We start from the raw sequence: 21096 nt of genomic DNA on the forward strand, positions 1-21096 counted from the left end.
TGATGCTGACTCTATAAATCAAGGTGTGGCGGGTCAACATAAGAGAACAATAGGGTAAAAAAATAGTTCGTTTCATATTCTCTACTTCGACTCTACCCACAACCTACTTCGGATATGGAAAAAACGCCACCATCCGTGATCCAGTATGGGACGGAAACGGATCTAAGCACAAACGAATAATAAGGGCCTGTTCGGAATGTAATTTCGAAAATATTGTTTACGTGGGAAAAAAAAAAGATTTCGGACTGAATTTTTTTTTTCCCACGTAAACAGTAAATTTCAGTTCAAATTTTTTCTATTCCGGTTCCTATTCCCATTCTCACTGTGCAGCCGAACAGGGCCTAAGAGATTTTTTTCTTGTTCAGCGTTCTTCATTTGCAACTTGTCATTTGCCCGCCGAGAGAGAGTAAAGTAAAAAAGATAGGGAGTAAAGTTGGTATTTTATTACAGAGATTTAAAAAAAAAAAACACTTTCAATAATTGTTGGAGTGGGTTTCTATAATGAAGCTGAACTTCGGCCTCTTTTACCAATAAAATAATAGAAGAGGTGGGAGCAATCTGATTTCTTGAACTATCTCGTGTGTATTAAGATGCACTTGATTCTCACTAATTTTAAATTGTTTGGTTGAATATTGATACAGATGGAACATCTTTGGTTTGACAACGGACCGAATTTGATCCAATTTCTATTGGAAATGAGGTTCACATTCTCTAAAGTAACTCAAAATTTGAGTTTTGAATTGGACCGTTCGATCAAAATCCAAACCAATTTCGCCCAGGCTTGTAATTCATGGAGTCCCTGTATTAATCGTCCAGATCTAAATTCAAAACTCTAGTTTACTTGAGACGATCCGATTTCTCGAAGTAGCACGATTCCATAATTAAATCGGAATTGCTGAGTTCGAATCCTTTAGAGTAACTCAACTTTTGAGTTTAAATTCAGACCGTTCGATCAAAATCCGGACCAATTTGACTGACGTGGAATGTACATGCTTATTTAATATTTGTGCTAATACAGATTTGACAGTCAGGATCTAAACTCAAAATTTTGAGTCACGTTAGGTGATAGCAATTCATTGCAGCATGTGCCATGATAGATGATGCTTACGCTCGCCCATTTTCCTAAAAAGTATATGGATAAGAAAGAGGGCCTCCGCGTACACTGGGCCTGATAACAACAACTCATTTAATTCACATCATTTCCGACCCAACTTTTAGAACCTGGTACGTGGAGTGTTCCCGTAAAGCTGACCAATCAGCACAAGACACGTGCCCGTCAAATATTCGATTTTTTAATTTTTTTTTATAACTCTCCTATAGGAATTTGTAAATCAAAACATCTCTGCAGGATAGTATTTTTTTTTTAATTTGACTGTTTAAAGCTTCATTATTTTACTTTTTAAGTAAAGTATCTGTAAAAGATTATGTTTGCTAAACTAAAAGTCCCTTTTTTTTAGTAGACAAGAGTCACAAGACATACAAAAATATTTCAAATATTCGGGAATATAATGTTATTACAAAAAGTGCTGAATGAGAACGAGGTTTCAACTTTAGTTTTGTATGAATGAATATTTGTTATTATTTTATCCCTATAATCTAACTGGGGGTTAAGGGCTCAGTTCTCGCTGGATCATAAATATTATATATAATTATGGGCTTAAATTGGGCCCATATTCCATTTTGCATTCAGTTTTACTTAAAACTAATGTTGAATATAGCGCTTACAGTTATAATTTTGGGCTTTGAATTTATGGGTTTGGTTTGACGGATTTGTTCGTTAAATAATAGAAGAGCTACTTTGATTAAACCTCGGATTTAATCAAATTTAATATTGATTTCGGGATCACCTTGTAACTCAGCGGTGAGTTTTCGGATTTCATCTGGACTCAAAATCTGATGATAGCAAAAGTTTGGGCCTGTTTAATTTAAAAAAAAAAAGATTACTAAAAAAGATCGCTAGAAGGAGGGCTTGAACCTCCGACCTTGTGGTTAACAGCCACACGCTCTAACCAACTGAGCTATTCCAGCAGTTACTGCGCTTATGAAATTGTTTTTTATATAATCTGAACTTCATGTTTTAATTATTCAGGTGTTCCATACAATACAATAAAGGCTAAAATAATTTAACAGAGCAGTTTTGACTTCATGTAACGCATAGAATATAGAATCAAAACAACACTGCATAAAACTTTTATGCTGTATAAAGCCAAAACTACTCTGTTTAAATAATTTCTCTACAATAAATCACCCATTCAAGGCACGAGTTTAGCTAATATGACATGAAGATTTTCAAAACTTATAAGGTAGACTTTAAACGATAAATTTGAACTGTTCAAAGCAACTTACTTTATTAGTGATGCATCTACATGCAAAATTTATAAATTTTCGAATTATTTTTGTATCAAGTCAAGTGATCAAAAACTGTTGGAATATGAATGTACTAAAATTAACTTAAAAAAAGATGCATATTTAACTGCTTGACTTGATATTAAATAAATTCAAAAGATTATAAATTTTGCATTTAAACACACTACTCATCAAGTAGATCAGTTTGAATTGTTTGAATTCGTCATTTGAAACCTATCCACTATGTTTTGAAGTTTAATACTGCTATGTTGTAACTCTTTTTTTATTTTTCTAATGCATTCATCTGGCAGCCTCCGCCCGATTTAAAAAAGAAGAAGAAGTATATTGTGTGAAAATTCGTTAATTGGACCACCCCTGTCTGTGGGTCCCTCGTTATCTCCTCGGAAAAAATTCTAATTTTCTGCGGCTGCTCCGTTGCTCGAAGACGAATTAAATGATTAATGATAATTTATAACTGAGTTGGATGCGTTGCGTTGAGAATTAAAATATTGTTTTAATTTCTGTCAATATTTTGCAACTTTAAAATGCAAACAATCTGTACTGAATTTCTGATCATTCAATATGATTTCAATATTAAAATATATTTTGAGACAACATTTCATATTTTCTTAAAAAAAATACTATTTTTCTTAAAAATCACTATTTTTAATGGTCTAAGATTTTATGAAAAACAATGATTCTCTGCCTATTTAAAAAAAAATATATATATATATATATTTTCAAAAAATATAAAATTTTGATCTCTAGGTGCATTTTTTGTTTTGTTTCCCGAAACACAATTGTCCAACTCTTTATAATTTTATATTATGGAGTTAGTCACAAAATTTGCGTTTAATTTGCGAATTAAATATTTTTGTGGTGACGACGAATTATTTAGTTGACCGAATTATTCGCAAATTTTACAAACTATTCTCAAACTTTTTTTTTTTGGATCCTTTTTGGGATTAAGCAGTCCAGATAATTGTGAATGATTCGCGAATTATATCCGAATTTTTGCCGAATTACAAAATTTTGGCCTCACCTCACTGACCTCGAATAATTAATTTATCACCATGTTTTGGATTTGGATTTATGAACAATTGGTGATCTTAACAATCACTTATATTATTAAATAAACCAGAAACAAGATTTAAAAAAAAATTGATAGAAATATTCAACAAACAAAAATAAGAAAATAGTCGACAAAAGAGAAATATGGCCTGGAGTCCTGGATTATCAAGCTGGCACAAAGTAATAAAAGACAGCTATCAGCCTATCAAGCTAGAAAATAAATCTGCTGTAATTCTTTGGGAATTACACGACCCTGTAATCCCAATCCGAACCGTTGGTATTTCTTGAGATTTGTGCATGAAAACTTACTTTTTTTCGAGATCTGTGCAGAAAATATTTGAACGGTTGATATTAAGATTTCAGGGCCCTGTAATCCCTTCCGGTATTACAGCAGATTCGGATTCATCAAGCTACGGCCACGTGACACTGTGAGTCTGTGACAGCGTGATCTGCACCGACAAACCTTCCGGTTGTTCTTCTTATTATCGAGATTCCTTGTTTGACGTTTCTTTTGGCATAGAGTCATCGTAAGTTGCTGACATGTGGATCCAACAGAAGCAACAACAGCAATGTGTATCCAATCAAATAGTAACAAAAGAACCGTGGAGCCGGTCCGTCAGTGATTTGCAAAATCTTCATTTCAAATTTTCAATAGTTGGAAAGGCAAATCCAAATTCTGGCCTTTCTTTCTTTTTGTTTTTTTGTTCTTTTTATTTTGTTGTTTTGATCTTTTAGAGGTATTGTGGCAGTAAGTCGGTGAATGCCGACTTAAAGCTTTTACGTAGGGATCGAGTAAAGATTTTTTTTTTTTAAATAGGATTCTTTTTAACTTTTTTAACGGAACAAGTACGGTGAACGAAATTGTTACAAAAATAGTCTTTACTGTAAAGTAAGAAAACTATTTTTTCCACGATCTCTAGAATTTTGTACGACGAATGCAATGCCCAAGCGAACAAAATTCTTTCTTAAAATGATTACCTTTGGGATCCTTAATCATTGGACCGTTCTCATCAAATGGTTTAATTTGAGCATGAGATTATGAGCAGGAAAGAAATGAAAAATCTCAGCGGACTTATATAAAAAATGCACGTAGTTTTGATAAAACAATTATTGTTTTTTAGAAAAATCAAGAACGACACTAAGGGTGTCAATTGGTACGATACGTGGAGGGTAAAATCATTTTTATACTTGTACCCACTAAGAATTGATCTTATCCATACTCTACTCATGAAAATAAATCTGCTGTGATTTTTAAGGGATCACAGGACCTTGTTATTCCATATCCATCCATTTATCTGTTTAGAGATTCGTGCATAAAAAATAAGTATTATTGAGATTTGTACATTTCAAAAAGTGAAATGTTAGATTTGGAATCACAGTGTCCTGCGATCTCTTTAGAATCACAGCAGATTTATTTCCCTCTACCCATACCCGTTAAGAATTTGTCTTACCCTACCCTATCCATACCCGTTATGATTAACGGGTAACGAAACGGTAGTGGGCGAATAACGAAAATACTAATATAATGGTTCGGACAGCATAAGGTCAATTTTGTCACTTGTTGCATTCTTTCTTCTAACATTTTATTCCATCTAGTTCAATTATTAAATATATATATTCATAATATAACCTTGAGAAAGCTGACATGTGATGCAAAATTCAGACACTAACACCTGAGCTGACATTAATGGATTACTCATTTGGACCAAACAATACATTATTGTCAGAAAATAAGATGAGGATATATTTTCTTTGAAACATGAAATATTTTCATTTGCAAAATTGAGAAAAAGACAATAACGATGAATAAGGAAGAAAACAAGGAAATGAATTAGTTGATATATATATGTCTCTAGCGTTGATACAAGCATACAACAATATGAAAAGAAAAAATAAAAATAAATTGGATATAATATTGGTATATTTATATATAATATATTTCATATAATTACCCGTTATCCAACGGATACGAAATAACCTTTACCCGTATTCATACCCGTTTATCTAACGAAAAAAAATGTTTACCCATATCCATATTTAATAAACTAACAAAAAAAAAATCTTACTCATATCCCGTCTTATCGAATACGATACGGATAAAATAACCGGGTAAACGGGTGTCATTGACACCCCTAAACGACACCGATTTTTGGGAGCATTTTGGTACATATAAATCTCATGACCTTCACCACTTCTCGAAGTGGCAACCACACGTGCCACCCAATACTACCCTCCGCCGGATGGACCCCACTGAGCACGTTAATGACAGCAACAACTACCAAGCACCTCTTTGGGAATTCCTTTTTTGCCCCTGATCCCTCCTGCATTTTAGAAAATATAAATAAATAAAAGGTATAATCCAAGTTTTAAAATTTTGACAAGTTTAAAGTCCTAACTCCTAATGAAGTTTTAAGCGAGAATATGCGCTCATAAATTTTGACTGAATTTTTGCGTTTATATTACCTATGATTGAATATTAATTTAAATATTTAAAATGGATGAATTCAGTCAGGATTTTTAATACGATTAATTTTGATTATGTAATACTATAATAAAGTAATCGGATTAGTTTTAATTTTGAGCTGATGAAATTACTTTAATAAATAATATTAAACCTAATTATAATAATAACAGCAATATCATACTTATATAGTTAGATTAGTCACATTCTAACAAAAATATGATATTTGAGAGAGAAAAATTTATTTTAAACAAAATTTAGATGATTTTAGATTTCGGTTAATTGGAATTACTATATCAACTAGTGTGGTTCATAATGGTCATTATTATCACCATAATTACCTCAATTTAATTTCGTTGAGGAAAATTTTATCATCAACGAATTATGAAGATAAAGAGTTATTCTTGACTTTGAGTTTATTTTCGATTATACTTTTAAATTTGTTGCAGACTAATTAAGCAAATTCGTATCCTCTGAGTTAATTCAAATTTTTAGTTAAAGGACTGGACCGTACGATTTAAATTCACACTAACATTTAAAAATCTCTTGCATTATAAGCGTGCGTCAAATTAGTCCGATTATTGCATAATCTGAAAATTAACTCAAATAGTACGTTAATGCAGAGAATATTGATTCCATATCAAATTTATTCTTTATTCTCATCTCAAACATAGTAGCTAACATTCAGCATTAAAAGTAAAATTAAACAATGTCATCACTCTAACCTATAAATACCATTCAATGTGTACAGTGTGCTCTCTTTTAAGTATGCTTTATTTCGAAAAGTTTATTATCGAATTCAATAATATATTTTAAGTTGGACGAATTAAAAACTAAAAAAAGAAGTTAGAAAAATAAATTTTGTCAACATGAAATCTAAATTAAAACCTAGTTTTTTAGTTGCATGTTACTCTGTGCTTAATGTATCAAAATTTGAACGGAATCTCTTGTTCACAAGTGGACAGTAAATTTCTGCCATTATGGTCTATCTGTCCATCCATTCATAATTTAAACGATTATAATTGAAGTACGAATAACATTTGAGTTTTGAAAAATACAACTAATTTTTAATCATAATCGTTCAAAATCATAAATAGATGAACAGATTAATTATATTTTAAAAAAAAATAGCCTTCCAAGATAGAAGCATCACACAAGTGACTACATTTATGATACTCCAAGGCTCCAAGCTACTTCCCTCCTTGTCTTACTGTCCACTTAACTTTATTAACTAACTGATGGCACTTCCGTAATATAAACAGTTTACATGCCCATATACTTTCTTCTCTCCCTTACTTTAACAAAATCTCAGCTAAAGTACCAAATTATCACTTCCTAAGAAAGAAAAGAACCGAGAGAAGTAGGAGAAGAACAGACCGTACGCTGCAACTCCACTTGCAGCAATGTCCAACTGCAGCATCTGGTCTATTCTCTCATGCTTCTTAATTCTCTTCCTCTGCTCTCAATGTACACATGCGTACAAAAACTACACTGTAGGAGATGAGCTAGGCTGGTATGATCAACTGGAGGTGTCCAGTGTAGACTACCAGAAATGGGCAGATGGGAAGAACTTTAGCCTTGGAGATTTCCTCAGTAAGTTTCCATAATTTCTAATTTCTATTTTTTGCATCTAGTTTGAATTGGAGATCTACTATTTCTCTCTTTTTCATACGACATTTTTTTCCCAACACGTTACTTTGTGCTTAAGTTATTCTGATTTCATTAGTTTAGTATATATGTTGTAGGAGGTTTATCAATTAGGGAAGTTGATCTATTTTGATAAAGCACCAATTTAGAAAACAAATATTACTAGCATGTTCTTATGAGATAAAAGAAATTAGTAATAATGCTTTACTTAAATGGTTTTATTGTGGAAACTAATCCACTTGTAATTCACATGTTTTCAGTTGATTCATAAAATGAATAGCAGCTTATAAAGTTATAATGCTGTTTAGGGGAAAAAATTGTGATTAGGTGTTACACTGTAACTGTTATAGCACCGGACTAATCATTCGGCGGTCCAATCCCGGCCACCCGTTCGACCACCTAACATCCAATTACAATGCGCGGTGCGCACTGCAGCGGGTCCCGAAATCCCTCCCGGAACAATCCACAGGACTCCAATCATAGACTCTGTGTGTGCTGTTCAAGTTGAGTCTGTGAAAAGCGGGACCCGCCTTCTTTTGAAAAATAGAGGATCATTTATCTCATTCTTAAATCTTAATTAACTGTCTTGATGGATATTTCAATTTCTCTTTCGTGCTGGCATATATGCAGAGTGGTTGCATTGATTTTGTTTTTATTAGTATATAGTATATACAGAACAGCTGGAGCTGATAAATGCCAACCCATCATGTCATGACTCATGATCTCACTTGGCATTTTTATTTCCTATCATGACTTTGACATGCCTTGCTGAAAAACTTCTGTATTAATTGATAATTCATAAAATAATCAAGCATCAGTAATATGTCAATATGTATGTTCTCAAGCTAGATAAGCTGATTTGTGTCGAGCATTTTACATTAGTCTCGGATTTCCTTCTGTTTTGTTCCGTAATTATAAAATAATTGGCTTATAATTATTGTAGATTCGCCTATTAAACTGTGCATGAGAAATCTCTGGGTCTAAACATCGCTTGATGGTGTAACAACCAGTAGGTCCAACGTCATATTTGCAACATGATTATTGATAACGACATTGGATCTCTCAGGGGAAATATCAATTGATGCTTTCTAAAATTGCCTTTGGTTTTCCATTTTGTAAAAAATGCAATTTCTCTGTTGATAATGACATATCCCAGCTCCTCTTTTTAATTCATCATCATCATTGATTGTTATAATAATTATTATATTATTGGTGATTGTTAGTTATTGGGAGCGACTATGCAAGGTTTCGATGAAATCTGGTGTTAGCCTTTTCCTTTTCCTTTTTTTTTTTTTTTTTGTACTGGACCTTAGTTTAGTATTTCCTTTTCTCTTTTATTGAACCTTATTTTAGCCTTTCCCTTTTCTTTTCTTTTGTATTATTATACGCTAAAGTCAAAATAATTTTGAAAGTGCAATTTCTAACATGCTTGTTGCTTCTTACTTCAGTCTTCCATACCGACAAAAACCACTCGGTGGTCCAGACATACAATGCAACCACATTCAAAATATGCGATGCCGATCAGGACATGAACACCACAGAGTGGTCAGTGAGCAACCCGGAGTATAGCAAAGACGCGGTCACAGTTCCTGTGCCATTGCTCAAGGAGGGTCCCACTTATTTCTTCTCAGACTTCTATGACGGTGAGCAGTGCCTAAACGGTCAGAAGTTTTCAATAAATGTGACGCATGGTCAGGGATTGCCCGAGAGTTTGAAAGATCCTGTTCCAAATGCTCCGGGACCCGCTAGTGCCGATGATGTACCGCCAAATGATGTGCCGGCGAACTTCGACCACCCAATGGATGATAATACTACGAGTAGTGATCCTTTGAAGCCCGTTGCTGGTTTGGGGAACAGGAATTGTGCTGTGTTCGGTTTCGGGCTTTTCGCAGTGGTTTTTGGTTCTTTAGGATTGTTTGCATGGATATAGATAAAATGGTTGTTTTTATTTAATATATTATAGTGTTAATTTGTTTTAGTTTGAAAATAAGAGGTTTATTGTCTACAGAATTTTGTATAGAGATAATTAAAGTTCTCAATTTTAAGGATAACTAGTGATCTTATTTTGGCATCAGGCTTTAAGAAAACCTAATCAGACCAAATACCAACATATACACCAAATTAACTTCATGTACATCATATATGGCTCAAAATTGCCATGCGCAAAGAGGTTATATGAACCTAACAGGGAAACAGTGGCATTAAAGATGCAAACATAGCAATTTTGCCAAAGAGAAGGAAGGGTCAAACTGGAAACGAAAAAAATTAATGCTCCTGTCGAGTTTTGTTAGGAGAACTAAGCCATTAAAACATAACTCCGTTTACTTCTCCAGAATGTCATGCATTTTGCTCACCGACATTTTTAAAAATACCCATTTTGTAAAATATTTTAATAAAAATAATCAGATTTGGACTGAAATTTTAAAAATATCCAAACCGTGGAAAATATCCACGGTTTTTATTTTTTTATTTTTTTATAATATATGTATATGTATATATAGAGTATGGCTAAATTGCTGCCGGCAGCATTTCAGCTAAGTGCTACCTGGGCTATATTTTATTAAAATCTACTTGAAGACCAAATTTTACATTTTTTGGAATTTTTTTACTATTTATTAAGCTGGTTTGAAAACCGCTGTTTTCAATGCTGCAGAAATTTACTGAAAACAGTGGTTTTCAAACCAGCTAGACATTTGCTAACGGGTTACCCGTGACCCGTTCCGGGTTACCCGTTACGGGTAACGGGTAGGACGGGTAAAGGGGTAGGTCGGGTACGGGTAAAACCCGTAACGGGTAGACGGGTAATTTTTCCAAAACCTCTATCCTGTCCGTTTATTACCCGTACCCGTTGCGGGTTGACGGGTACGGGTACCGCGGGTACGGATCCGGGTATCCGGGTACGGGTCCGGTCCGCCCGGTTTTTTTTTTTTTTTTTTTTTTCTGTTTTTTCCCTTTTTTTTCTGTTTTTTTCAAAAAAATTCAAATTTTTTTGAAGTGAAACGGGTCGGGTACGGGTAACGGGTACGAGTATGCGGGTAGATGGGTACGGGTAACGGGTACGGGTATGCGGGTAGATGGGTACGGGTAGGCGGGTACGGGTAGACGGGTAGACGGGTACGGGTATAACGGGTTTTTTTTCAAATTAGGTTGTCCGGTCCGTTTATTACCCGTACCCGTCTACCCGTTTGTACCCGGGCAACGGGTACGGGTACCACGGGTAACGGGTACGGGCCGGGCAAAACGGGTTCTACCCGTTCCGGGTTTAGCAAATGCCTAAAACCAGCTTAATAAATAGTAAAAAAATTCCAAAAAATGTAAAATTTGGTATTCAAATGGATTTTAATATAGATTGAACATCTAACTGTTTGGATTTGTTGTTTGAACATCACATAATAAAATATAGCCCCGGCAGCACTTGGCTGAAATGCTGCCGGCAGCAATTTAGCTACACTCGTATATATAATATAATATAATATATGTATATGTATATATAATATAAGATCTATGATTCAAAAAAATAATTTTTTTTTATAAACTCATTTTTTTTGTCTGTTTGTGACTCAGTAAACGAAGTAGGAGATTGATTTTTTTGATAAACTCATTTTTTTTGCCAACTTACTTTTTTACATATATTATATATACATATATGTATATACATATATTATATATACATATATGTATATACATATACATATATGTATATACATATACATATATCATATATACATATACATATATCATATATACATGAGATAGGCTAATGTGCTTTCGGTAGCATATGGACCGAAATACACAGTCAAAATTTGAAATTTAAAAATCCAAAAAGTCGATCTGAACCGTTCATCTTGTTCTCCATATTAATATGTGCTTGGAGACCAAATTTTACATTTTTCTGAATTTTTTTACTATTTATTAAGCCACTTTGAAAATCGTTGATCCAACGGTTTTACTGTTTTGTTAAGCCACTTTGAAAATCGTTGATCCAACGGTTTTACTGTTTTGTTAAGCCACCGTTGGATCAGCAATTTTTAAAGTGACTTAATAAATAGTAAAAAAATTCAGAAAAAAAGTAAAATTTGGTCTCCAAGCACATATTAATATGGAGAAAAAGATGAACGGTTCAGATCGACTTTTTGAATTTTGAAATTTCAAATTTGGACCGTGTGTATTTCGGCCCATATGCTACCGAAAACATATTAGCCTATCTCTATATACATATACATATATATACATATATTGTAGGGAAAATTTCCACTATACCCATGGAAACTTTCAAAATAGCCAATATCCCCATGAAAACCACAAAATAGCCAATATCCCCATCAAAACTTAACTTTCTTATTTCTATCCCCTTTTATCTATTTTATCTTTCATTTATTTGATTTAAAATTCAAAAAGACATATATACCCTTTTAATAAAATGGAGGCATCCATTGAATTTCTAACAGGATTGAATAAGAACTTCCTTTCAAGGGACGCTTCATTTTTCAGTGGTTTTTGCGCCAAAATTTCATCGCCCTAATCTCATCTTTCCTTCTTCATCGTGTTATTTGCCCCACCTCTCTCCCGTCCTCCTTGTCTCCTTTTTTCTCCAGTGCTCATCTAACCACAAAATTCCAAATTGCTGAAGCTCTCGTTGTATTCGTTTCAAAAGGTATAGATATATATTTATCTTCAATCTAACTGGATACAACTAAGTTAAGTTTAAAAGCATACTCAAAGCTAGAGATGTCCTGCGTGAAGGGATTTGTTGCATCAAGACTAGCTCCTCAAGCAGCATTTACACCTCCAAAAAGCGTCTTTTGAGACATCAGTTTTGGTCTAAAACCAATGTCACCTCTTGCAATGATAGAATTTTAACTGCTGGTACTATCAAAGATTGCACCTTTATCAGCAACAAAACCTCTAATTGGGTGTTCGGTGTAAAAGCAGGAGCATAGGGCTAAAAGAGAGTGGGCATTGGGGCTGACCATAAGACTCAATTTTTACTATTGAAATTAAAATTTGCAAAAGATATATATATGATTTTTTATTTTCAATTGTGGGATCGAATGATTTATCCAAGTTTTTACTACTGAAATTAAATCTCAATTTCATATAATTATATTTGAAAGTAGAGGAAAAAAATGAGTTGAGACTAGAAATTCAACTTACTATAAGCTATTCAAGTGTAAGAATTTATGTGTAAGCTTATTGTGTTCAATTTGGTTTCAATTAAACTACCCAGTTTGATCAATTATCCAACATTTTGTCCTATTGCAAAATAACTATACAACATTGTATTCCCCTGAAAAATAACTAGTTTAGGTATATCAAATAATTCTAGTGATTCTCAAATACGTATCCTTGGCCTTTCTCATATTTTCTGTACTTCTAAACTCAATTGTCTTTTTTCTTTGCTAGTTTTTATTATGGAAACTGAAGATCCCTTATCTTCCTTGATAATTCATCCCGACCCTAAGCTTTTGACTGAAGCTACAATCTCTAAGCATAACCACGGAGATCAAATCGAGAATCCACCTACAATCAACAACACATCGACTCTTGAGAAATTACAAACAAAGAAAAAGAAGAAGAAGCATGTTGACAAAAGTCCAAAGTAAGTAGTCAATTGTTAACTGATCATACTTTAAGTAATTGAAACATATTATAATTTTTAATATCAGTTTTTATTACCTTAATTTATATTTTTTTTTGCAGCACAAATGAATCTCGTTATAAGATAATAGTGAAATACGGTGGATATTTTAAACCGATCAACAATGGGACAAAAAAGAAATATTATTCAGCAAAGCAAAAAACTATTTATTTGGATGAGACTACCTACAGTGTAGAAGAATTGTTAGAAGATGTGAGCAAGTTCTATCTAGAGGATGACACTTGGAAGCTCTCGTTGTTTTTTGTAGACAAGCGTGTTAGCTCTCAATTCTTTATCCAAATTGATGATGACAGTAGTTATATATTGATGCTTTCAATGTATGAAGAGGAGAAAAAGGTGATAATATATGTGATTGCGGAGAAGATTACAACTTTAGAAGATGGAGTAAGGCTAGATGAAAATATTGGGATTGATGTAGATACTTGGAAAAATGAATACCGGTTGGAAGATATTGAATATGGGTCTGACTACTGTCACAGTGAGGATAGCTACCGTAGCCTAGATAGCGAGTCTGAGGGTGAAATTGATTTCGAGTACGAGGGAGAGTTCTATTCATATGACAAAGATGATCCTAAGATGGATGTAGGTGCACAATATCCGCATGTCATAGCATTTAGAAGGGCTTTGAGTCACTATGCCATCACTCATGATTTTGAATTTGATTTGGGTAAGAGTGAGCCAACACGAGTAACAGCAACTTGTGCAAGTCGGGAGTGTAATTGCAATCCTGTTGATAGATGGATAATTCTTGAATAATCTCTAAAGCTTTTGACTAAACAAAATACCGATCGTTGTATGCCCACTGTTGATAGAAAACTTAAACTAAATTTTTGAGGCACTAAATGACGTATTTTTGCAATCCTGATGCTTCCGATGTGCGGGGGTTTCCCCGGATCAAAATTTGGATCGTCTCGTCGCCCCCTTTCCAAAAAGTGGTCATACGCGCAAATCCGACTTTCATAGTCAAGTTATGGCTGTATAAAGTTTTTTCGAAAGCTGAACTTTGGAAATTCATAACAATAGAAAAATTCAAATAAATTGAAATTTGTGTCAATTCTGTGTATTTTTGAACGCTCTACATGCCGGTGTAATCACTTTTTCTGTTTGATCCCTGTATCAGTCTAGACTTACCGATTTACTAGCGGAGGTCAAATTTGATATACATATACATATACATATATTATAAAAAAATGAGTTTATAAAAAAAAACCCAAACTTTGGAAAATATTTACGGTTTGGATATTTTTAAAATTTCAGTTCAAACTTGATTATTTTTATTAAAATATTTTTACAAAATGGGTATTTTTAAAAATGCCGGCTTTACATTATTTTGCCTGTAAAATAAAATATGCAAACAAACAGAGGTCTTTGGGGTCCAATGATCTTTCCATTATATGTTTCTTAATGAACCGGGTTAGCTTATATCTATCTATCGACTACTGGGTCCTGTTGGGTTATTTTGCTGGTGGCCGACATATTTTAGGCCCGTTCGAATTGAAGTCCGAATGTTCGTCAATTTGGAGGCTTTTAGTGCTCTTTTATCGGGGCTCAAGTTATTAGGCCCTACAAAGCAATACAGTACCTTTTAATAAGTGTAAATATTTGGAATTTGGAATTCAGAACTGTATAGAATAAACAAGTAACATTAAAGATACAATAATGAATTTAAGCAAACTTTGATCGTCTTTATTTCATATATTTTAAATAAATTAGGGGAGCCATGAAGTAAACAGCCAAAACTTTATTATGGCTCTCAAAATCAACTCCGATATCAATTTTCATGTCTTTGTTATTTAAATTAGCGAGCGTTGTGAAAATTATTTTAGAGTTCCTTAGACTAAAAAAACATGCGGACCAACTTTGAAGCAAATTAATTTTAAGGCATCATAAATTAAAATAAGAAACTACAAACCGAGCTAATTCTATGTAGCATATAACATACACTTTCTCCAATTTTTTTGAATAAAGGTTAGAAATCAAACCATCTAACTATTTAATATCCACAAATGATTACTTCTTTCAGATTTCAAATTTGCAACTTTTTACACGAAAATCATTATCTTGTTACTAGATCAAAAAGCTGACTCTCTACGTCTTCTCCAAAATCACCTCCAAAATCAATAAACTCATCGGAATACAAATAATATCTAACTAATTTCTTTTACATGTTATAAAATTTCCCGTACTAATTCAAATAGATACGACAGATATTAAGCATAGAATTTAGCTAGAATGTACTTACAGTGTGTTTTTTTAAGTCTATTTATATATTAAATCAATTTTCACCAAATTTATGGTCGGAAAACTATGGATTTGTAGGTATCAAACTTCAAAACAAAAATAGCTTAGCTAATTTAGCTTTTATTTGGTAATCCTCTATTCCAGTAAATACTTCTTCTGAAAGGCAGCCTTGCTAAAATAACTATAGTCTTGTTTAATACTAAAAATGACCTATCGAATACTGATAAACTAAGGTTAGTCAATTCTAATGTTACTAGATACATCACCAAAAAAGAGCTTGAGCATGCAATAGAGTAGGGTATATATCAACTCTTAACTTGTACTACATTGCTAATATGGACATGACAAAATTAAAGCTTTTAGTTATCTCATATATTGTTAATGTGCACTTTTTTTTTAATCTTTCTGTATATGTGAACGGTGAACCTGCATTTTGTACCGTATTGTTGTTTGAATAAAAGTCTACGCACAGTTTCGCCAAAAATTAAAACTCTAAACTTGTATCTTTTACTCATTCATAAATTTATCGGTACTAAAATAAACATTTACATCCAGTATTATGCGTAAGACTCATCTATGGTGCATTTTACGGACAAACTCTAGATTTGCTTGTTCATACTGTTAATCAATTTATACATCATTAGTGATCGAAATTATAATCAAAACTTACTGACAAACTCTAGATTATGTGCTGTACATATGCATACATTTATTAGTACTAAAACAACAATGACATCAAATATCTAGATTATGTGCTGTACATATGCATACATTTATTAGTACTAAAACAACAATGACATCAAATATTATGAATAAAACTCAACAAGAAAGCAAAAGAAGCAAAGAGGTGGACAAAAATCCTAGCCGCCTCTGCCATCTTCTTCCTTCCATCTCGTGTCGCAAGTCTTCTCAGTTCCGTCCATCTCCTTCCTCCCATCTCTCCGCCAACAAGTCTCCTCAGTTCCATCCTCACCTCCCGCTCCCCCCAAGAGGGGAGCGGGGGATCCGCACTAACAACCCTCTCCTCTTCCTCCTCTTCTTCTCTGCCTTCTCCATTACCTCATCAGCTCTCTTCCATCTCGTCCACCCGGTTTTCTCTTCAAAAAATCATAGCCGTTAGCAAGCGCTACTCGTTCCTGCCCCTTACCCCAGCACCTATCCGTTAGGAAAAGAGAAAGTTGACGATAATAGCCCTAGTTGTCATCTCTCTTGTCTATCAGCACTTTTTATTCCTTCACCATTGTTGGAAGAACTAAGGACAGTTGGCGGTAATAGCCTTAGTTGTCGGCTCTCTTTTTTTTTTTTTACTCCCATCACCGCGGCATCCTGCCTTCTCCGCTCGTAATCCAAATAGAAAAAAAGAAGAAGAAGGAGAAAAAAAAAAGATGTCTCTTTTTCTTTGGTCGCTAGCCAACTAATACTGAAAGTTATCGGTGTCTACCACTAAATAATATAGTTTATTTTTTTTATTGTTTTAGTTGTTTCTGTTGTTAGATGTGAATGTTTTTTTAGATGTTGATGTAGTTTGGATGACGTTTTAGATGTAGAACGATCAGTGTTTTAAAATGCGGCCGCATGGGCCGCATATGCGTATGCGGTTGGCAGCTGTGCTCAGAATGCCCATGCGATTTTTCCATGCGGACGCATATGCGGTCCAAATATGCGGTCATGTGGATTAAAAATGCGGCCATGCGGACTGAAATATGCGGTCAAGCAGTTTTCTCATGCAGTTTTGATAATTTGATTGTATTTTAATTAAAATTTATATTAAAAAAATCAAAAAATTATTGTTGGTTATGTTATTATGTAAAAATAAATTCAAATATATGAATATGAATATATATATATATGAATTTTTATTTTAAAATCCGCATGAAAATTCGCATATGCGTCCGCATACCGCATATGCGGTTTGCAGTGGCCTTCCGCATGCATGAACAAAACCGCATTTTAAAACACCGAGAACGATAGATATATTTTACGTTTTAATTAATAAAAATTATACTGGTTAAAAAAAAAAAGCAAGCATTTACAGCGTTTGGCGTATGCTTGTCTGGTTTTTTGGCGGTACTTTTTGGAGCGAGTTATTAATTAAATATTTGATAATTTTCTTGGGTACACATGAAATTTGTCCATTCTTTTCCCAAGAACCTCTGCGGAATAAATCAAATCAAATCAATCTATCTTTTTTTATTAAAAAAAGTTTCTAATTGCCAGTAATTACTAATTAAACATGATTGATTGTGCCAGGTTCACTCAGATCCAAAGCATCAGTATTACTCCTTTCATTGTGCACAAAAGAATACTTTTGCATTAGAGAAAACAAAAGGTCCTACTAGCCAACATGCACATAAGCAATCAATAATGAAAACCAACAACATTAAAATCTTTTGAAAAGTTTAACACGATTCCAATCAAGACTAAAATATAGGTCAAAACATTGTATTCGAGGACAAACCCCTTTTACAATTGAACACTAAAATTCTGCAAATTCTAGACAGTACAACATGAAAAACTGAGTAATATGATAAGAGATTTTAGCAACATGAAACACTGAGCTTAAGAATACCCTAGTTCTACTCTTAAAGATGACTGATTTTCACAATAGCTGATGCTCTTGGGAACTGACACAGATGGCTGACTACAGCTTGCTTGTCATAATCCGTACTTTCAATGCTTACGGTCAATGTTTGGAGAAGAGGGGAAGACGTGAGTATTGATCCAAGAAATGCAAGATTCAACTCGGTTGGTACGAAGTCTTCCAGGCACACATTTTTCAGGTGTTCAAAGCGAAAAACTAAACCAGCAGATGTAGACCTGTCCTTCTGGTTTGAACTGTTACTTATCTGAGAAAAAATAGAATAGAGATGATATTATTGCAACAAAGATGAAATTCCACAATTGAAAAAACTTAGTTCTTCTTTTCTGTCCCTTTCATGATTCTATTGGGGTAAAGATTCCATGCAAATGATCATTTGAGGTCTATATATTTTTGTATAAATTCATACACGTCCCTGCAAAATCCCATAAAAAATGTAAAACCTCAAGCAAAGCATATATTTACTCCTCAATGACAGATTAATTTGTTAAATATGATATCTACGGAGAACTTACAATTACATCAAGGTCTTCTAGAATAGGGGCATTCCGAAAGATAAATGAAGCAGCAGTGATCTCTTCTGGGTTGCTCAGATCTATTTCCAATGTCAAAACCTTCAAATGAGAAAAACTAGTATGAACCCGATTCTCTTCCAGAAAATTCCCTTGAGCAAGATACTGTAGTCAGAAAAAGGAAAAAAAAGATAAAAAACTTTGTCATGCCAATTTGCAAAAAGATCTCAGAGCAATGGTTAGGTAAATTTGAAGACATGTTCTGACTATGCCTTTATTAGAAGATATTTTATTGGTTAAGCATCTCAATTGTAAACCAGGGGCAAATAGGACATTTCCATCAGTAAATTTGATGGGAATGGTATCAGCATCAGAAGCCTGAAATGTGAAATCATCTTAAAGTCATGGTGAAGCATTCCATGAAACAAAGTACATGTACATGTACATGTACTGGCACTGGCAATATAATATATGGGGCGCTATGATCATCTTTACTTCAAATGTAACTAAACTTTAAAACACTTCTACTTGATTAACAAAACTAATCCACAGGACACAATATAAAAAACTAACAAAACCTGGTAATAACATGCTAGTGCCAGATAACCACCAGAATACAACATTGGAAATTGTAAACTTTTGTGTAAAACTTTAACTTAAGAATACTAAAAATGATGAAAGATTATTTGTAGGAAATGATGAAATTAACCTGTAGAAAATGCCTATGTATGCCAAGCATTTTAATTTCTAGGACATCATGAAAAGCTCTAGAAAAATTACTTCTGCATCCACCTTTTGGCACGGTATTTTCACCAGAAGGATTCTTTTCCAAATCAACACATGCTCTGGCCAACCTGGGTGTAGATAACTGGAGATCTGTAAAATTCCCATCAATCAACAATCTTTCAAGAATTGGTGCTTCGATCCTGAGGCCAGATCTTTCTCTGAATTTCCTTAGAGAGAGATCTTTCAAAAGAGGGCAACTGCGTACTAGCCTCTCAATCTCAGCCCCGGTAAGAGAACAATTTTCAAGCCTAAGCACAGAGAGCACCTTAAACCCTTCATACACTTTAGGTAGTTTTACCAAACAATTGCACAAATCAACCGAGCTCAGGTCTTTACAAGAGAAGAAGCTTGAATGAAGCTTGTACTTTCGCTTAGAAGTAAACTCCAGAGTTAATTCACTAATTCCATTTCTTGACAGTTTCAGAATCCATCTGTCAAAGGCATCATGGCAAGATTGCTTAGTTGACAAATTGAAATTACGAATTGGCCACTTGTGGAGAAGGAACAACGTGTCGACAAATTTGACCAGCCTTGATCGGCTTTCTGGTAATTTGCTGGAGCGGAAGTAGGATTCCTGGATTTTGAGCTTGGGAATCATGGTCCATGTGTACCTCCATTTGGTTGACAACCTGTTTGTTCTAATAGCATCTTTTATTGGTAAATGGGAGAGAATTTTCGCTCTAATGGTTTCGTCTAGGTTGCTTATAATATCATTCTCCTTTTCTTCATCGAGTTTAGCTCGTTGTTGTTGCCGATCATCCATGGTTGTAGGTTCTCCGGAAATATCTATGTCAATAATCAAAAGTTTGACATGCAAAAGCTAATGAGTAAAATCTTGATTCTTTTACTAAGCAATACTTGTCCCTTGAATTGCCCTCTTCGTATGTCCCAACTTGAGTTCATATCAAATGCACAAACAGATTATAGAAAGGTAATTTCACAACGAATAACCATTGACCGAGGGGTTTTGGGTTGAAAAACCTTTGAATCGAAAGAGACTCACCTTAGTTCCGATTTACGCCGATCCTTTGCTTCTAGTTTGTTTGTGACCGACTGATCCTTCGGATTCGATTCTTCGAACTTCGAAGGTAAAGCAGCAACGAGGATGTGATTGTTTGATGATCGGATGAAATTTCTGGGGACAGCGTGAAAAATTAATTATTAAGGAGAAAGAAGACGGGTCGTCGGGTCTCCAGTAGGATCCGAGTCATCTGACGGCTATAGTTGAGTTGTTTAATTGGACAGTAGACTATGCAATGCACTATGTTTATTTTTTTGAGAAGACCGAGGCTTATCCAGCCGTCCACTGTTGACCTCATATTTTGTTTTTAAATGTGAATTGTCGACATAAATTGTTCAGTATGAACTTTATATAAAACTCCTACGTATATGTAGGTCAAATTTTATATTATTTAGAAATATTATTTATTATTTTATTTACATAGATAAAAAAATAATTGATTTGAATATTTTCGACCATCGCGATTTTCTATCCAAGAGCATCGTTATTTTTGTAACTTTATGAATTTTTAATCTAAAGTGGCGATCTTTATTTCAATTTCAGAATTGGATCCAGTTTTTTTATTTAGAAACTATTAAGCAGAGATCAAACAATTTGCTTAAATTATTTAGAATACATGATTTCTGATGTAACGTGGCTTAATAGAAATTCTAAAATTAATTTTAGAAATATAAAAGTTTAGAAATTTTAGAGACTTTAATTTCTAAAAGACGTTAGCAGTTATTTAGAAATTTATTTTAATTGCTGAGATAA

The 21096-nt window shown here is 33.7% G+C and overlaps 3 protein-coding genes, 1 long non-coding RNA gene and 1 other non-coding gene across 6 annotated transcripts; 3 read left to right on the forward strand and 2 right to left on the reverse strand.

Moving 5' to 3' along the window:
• Window positions 1–1954: 1954 nt before the first annotated feature.
• TRNAN-GUU (transfer RNA asparagine (anticodon GUU)) lies at window positions 1955–2028 on the reverse strand. Its single transcript has one exon. It is a non-coding gene; the product is annotated as a tRNA-Asn (tRNA).
• Window positions 2029–7166: 5138 nt separating this feature from the next.
• ENODL18 (early nodulin-like protein 18) lies at window positions 7167–9573 on the forward strand. The gene is made up of 2 exons (XM_078317440.1): window positions 7167–7471; window positions 8974–9573. The coding sequence occupies exons 1-2, from the start codon at window positions 7282–7284 to the stop codon at window positions 9453–9455; spliced, it is 672 nt and encodes a 223-aa protein (XP_078173566.1). The 5' UTR covers window positions 7167–7281; the 3' UTR covers window positions 9456–9573.
• A 3122-nt stretch (window positions 9574–12695) lies between these two features.
• Window positions 12696–13940, forward strand: LOC144567709 (uncharacterized). Its single transcript, XM_078317874.1, has 2 exons — window positions 12696–13124; window positions 13226–13940. The coding sequence occupies exons 1-2, from the start codon at window positions 12937–12939 to the stop codon at window positions 13938–13940; spliced, it is 903 nt and encodes a 300-aa protein (XP_078174000.1). The 5' UTR covers window positions 12696–12936.
• A 3529-nt stretch (window positions 13941–17469) lies between these two features.
• LOC144567485 (uncharacterized) lies at window positions 17470–18205 on the forward strand. Its single transcript, XR_013515420.1, has 2 exons — window positions 17470–17944; window positions 17984–18205. It is a non-coding gene; the product is annotated as an uncharacterized LOC144567485 (long non-coding RNA).
• On the reverse strand, window positions 17814–20085 carry LOC144567484 (F-box/FBD/LRR-repeat protein At1g13570-like). 2 transcript variants are annotated; one of them, XM_078317632.1, is made up of 3 exons: window positions 19246–20085; window positions 18540–18701; window positions 17814–18271 (listed from the first exon to the last, which is right to left on the reverse strand). In XM_078317632.1, the coding sequence occupies exons 1-3, from the start codon at window positions 20083–20085 to the stop codon at window positions 18008–18010; spliced, it is 1266 nt and encodes a 421-aa protein (XP_078173758.1). In that variant the 3' UTR covers window positions 17814–18007. The 2 variants fall into 2 exon arrangements, with proteins under 2 accessions (XP_078173758.1, XP_078173759.1); XM_078317633.1 differs by having other exon boundaries at window positions 18134–18439.
• Between the last annotated feature and the right edge of the window lie 1011 nt (window positions 20086–21096).

Source organism: Carex rostrata, chromosome 16, assembly GCF_964058835.1.
Source record: "Carex rostrata chromosome 16, lpCarRost1.2, whole genome shotgun sequence".
Classification (NCBI taxonomy): domain Eukaryota; kingdom Viridiplantae; phylum Streptophyta; class Magnoliopsida; order Poales; family Cyperaceae; genus Carex; species Carex rostrata.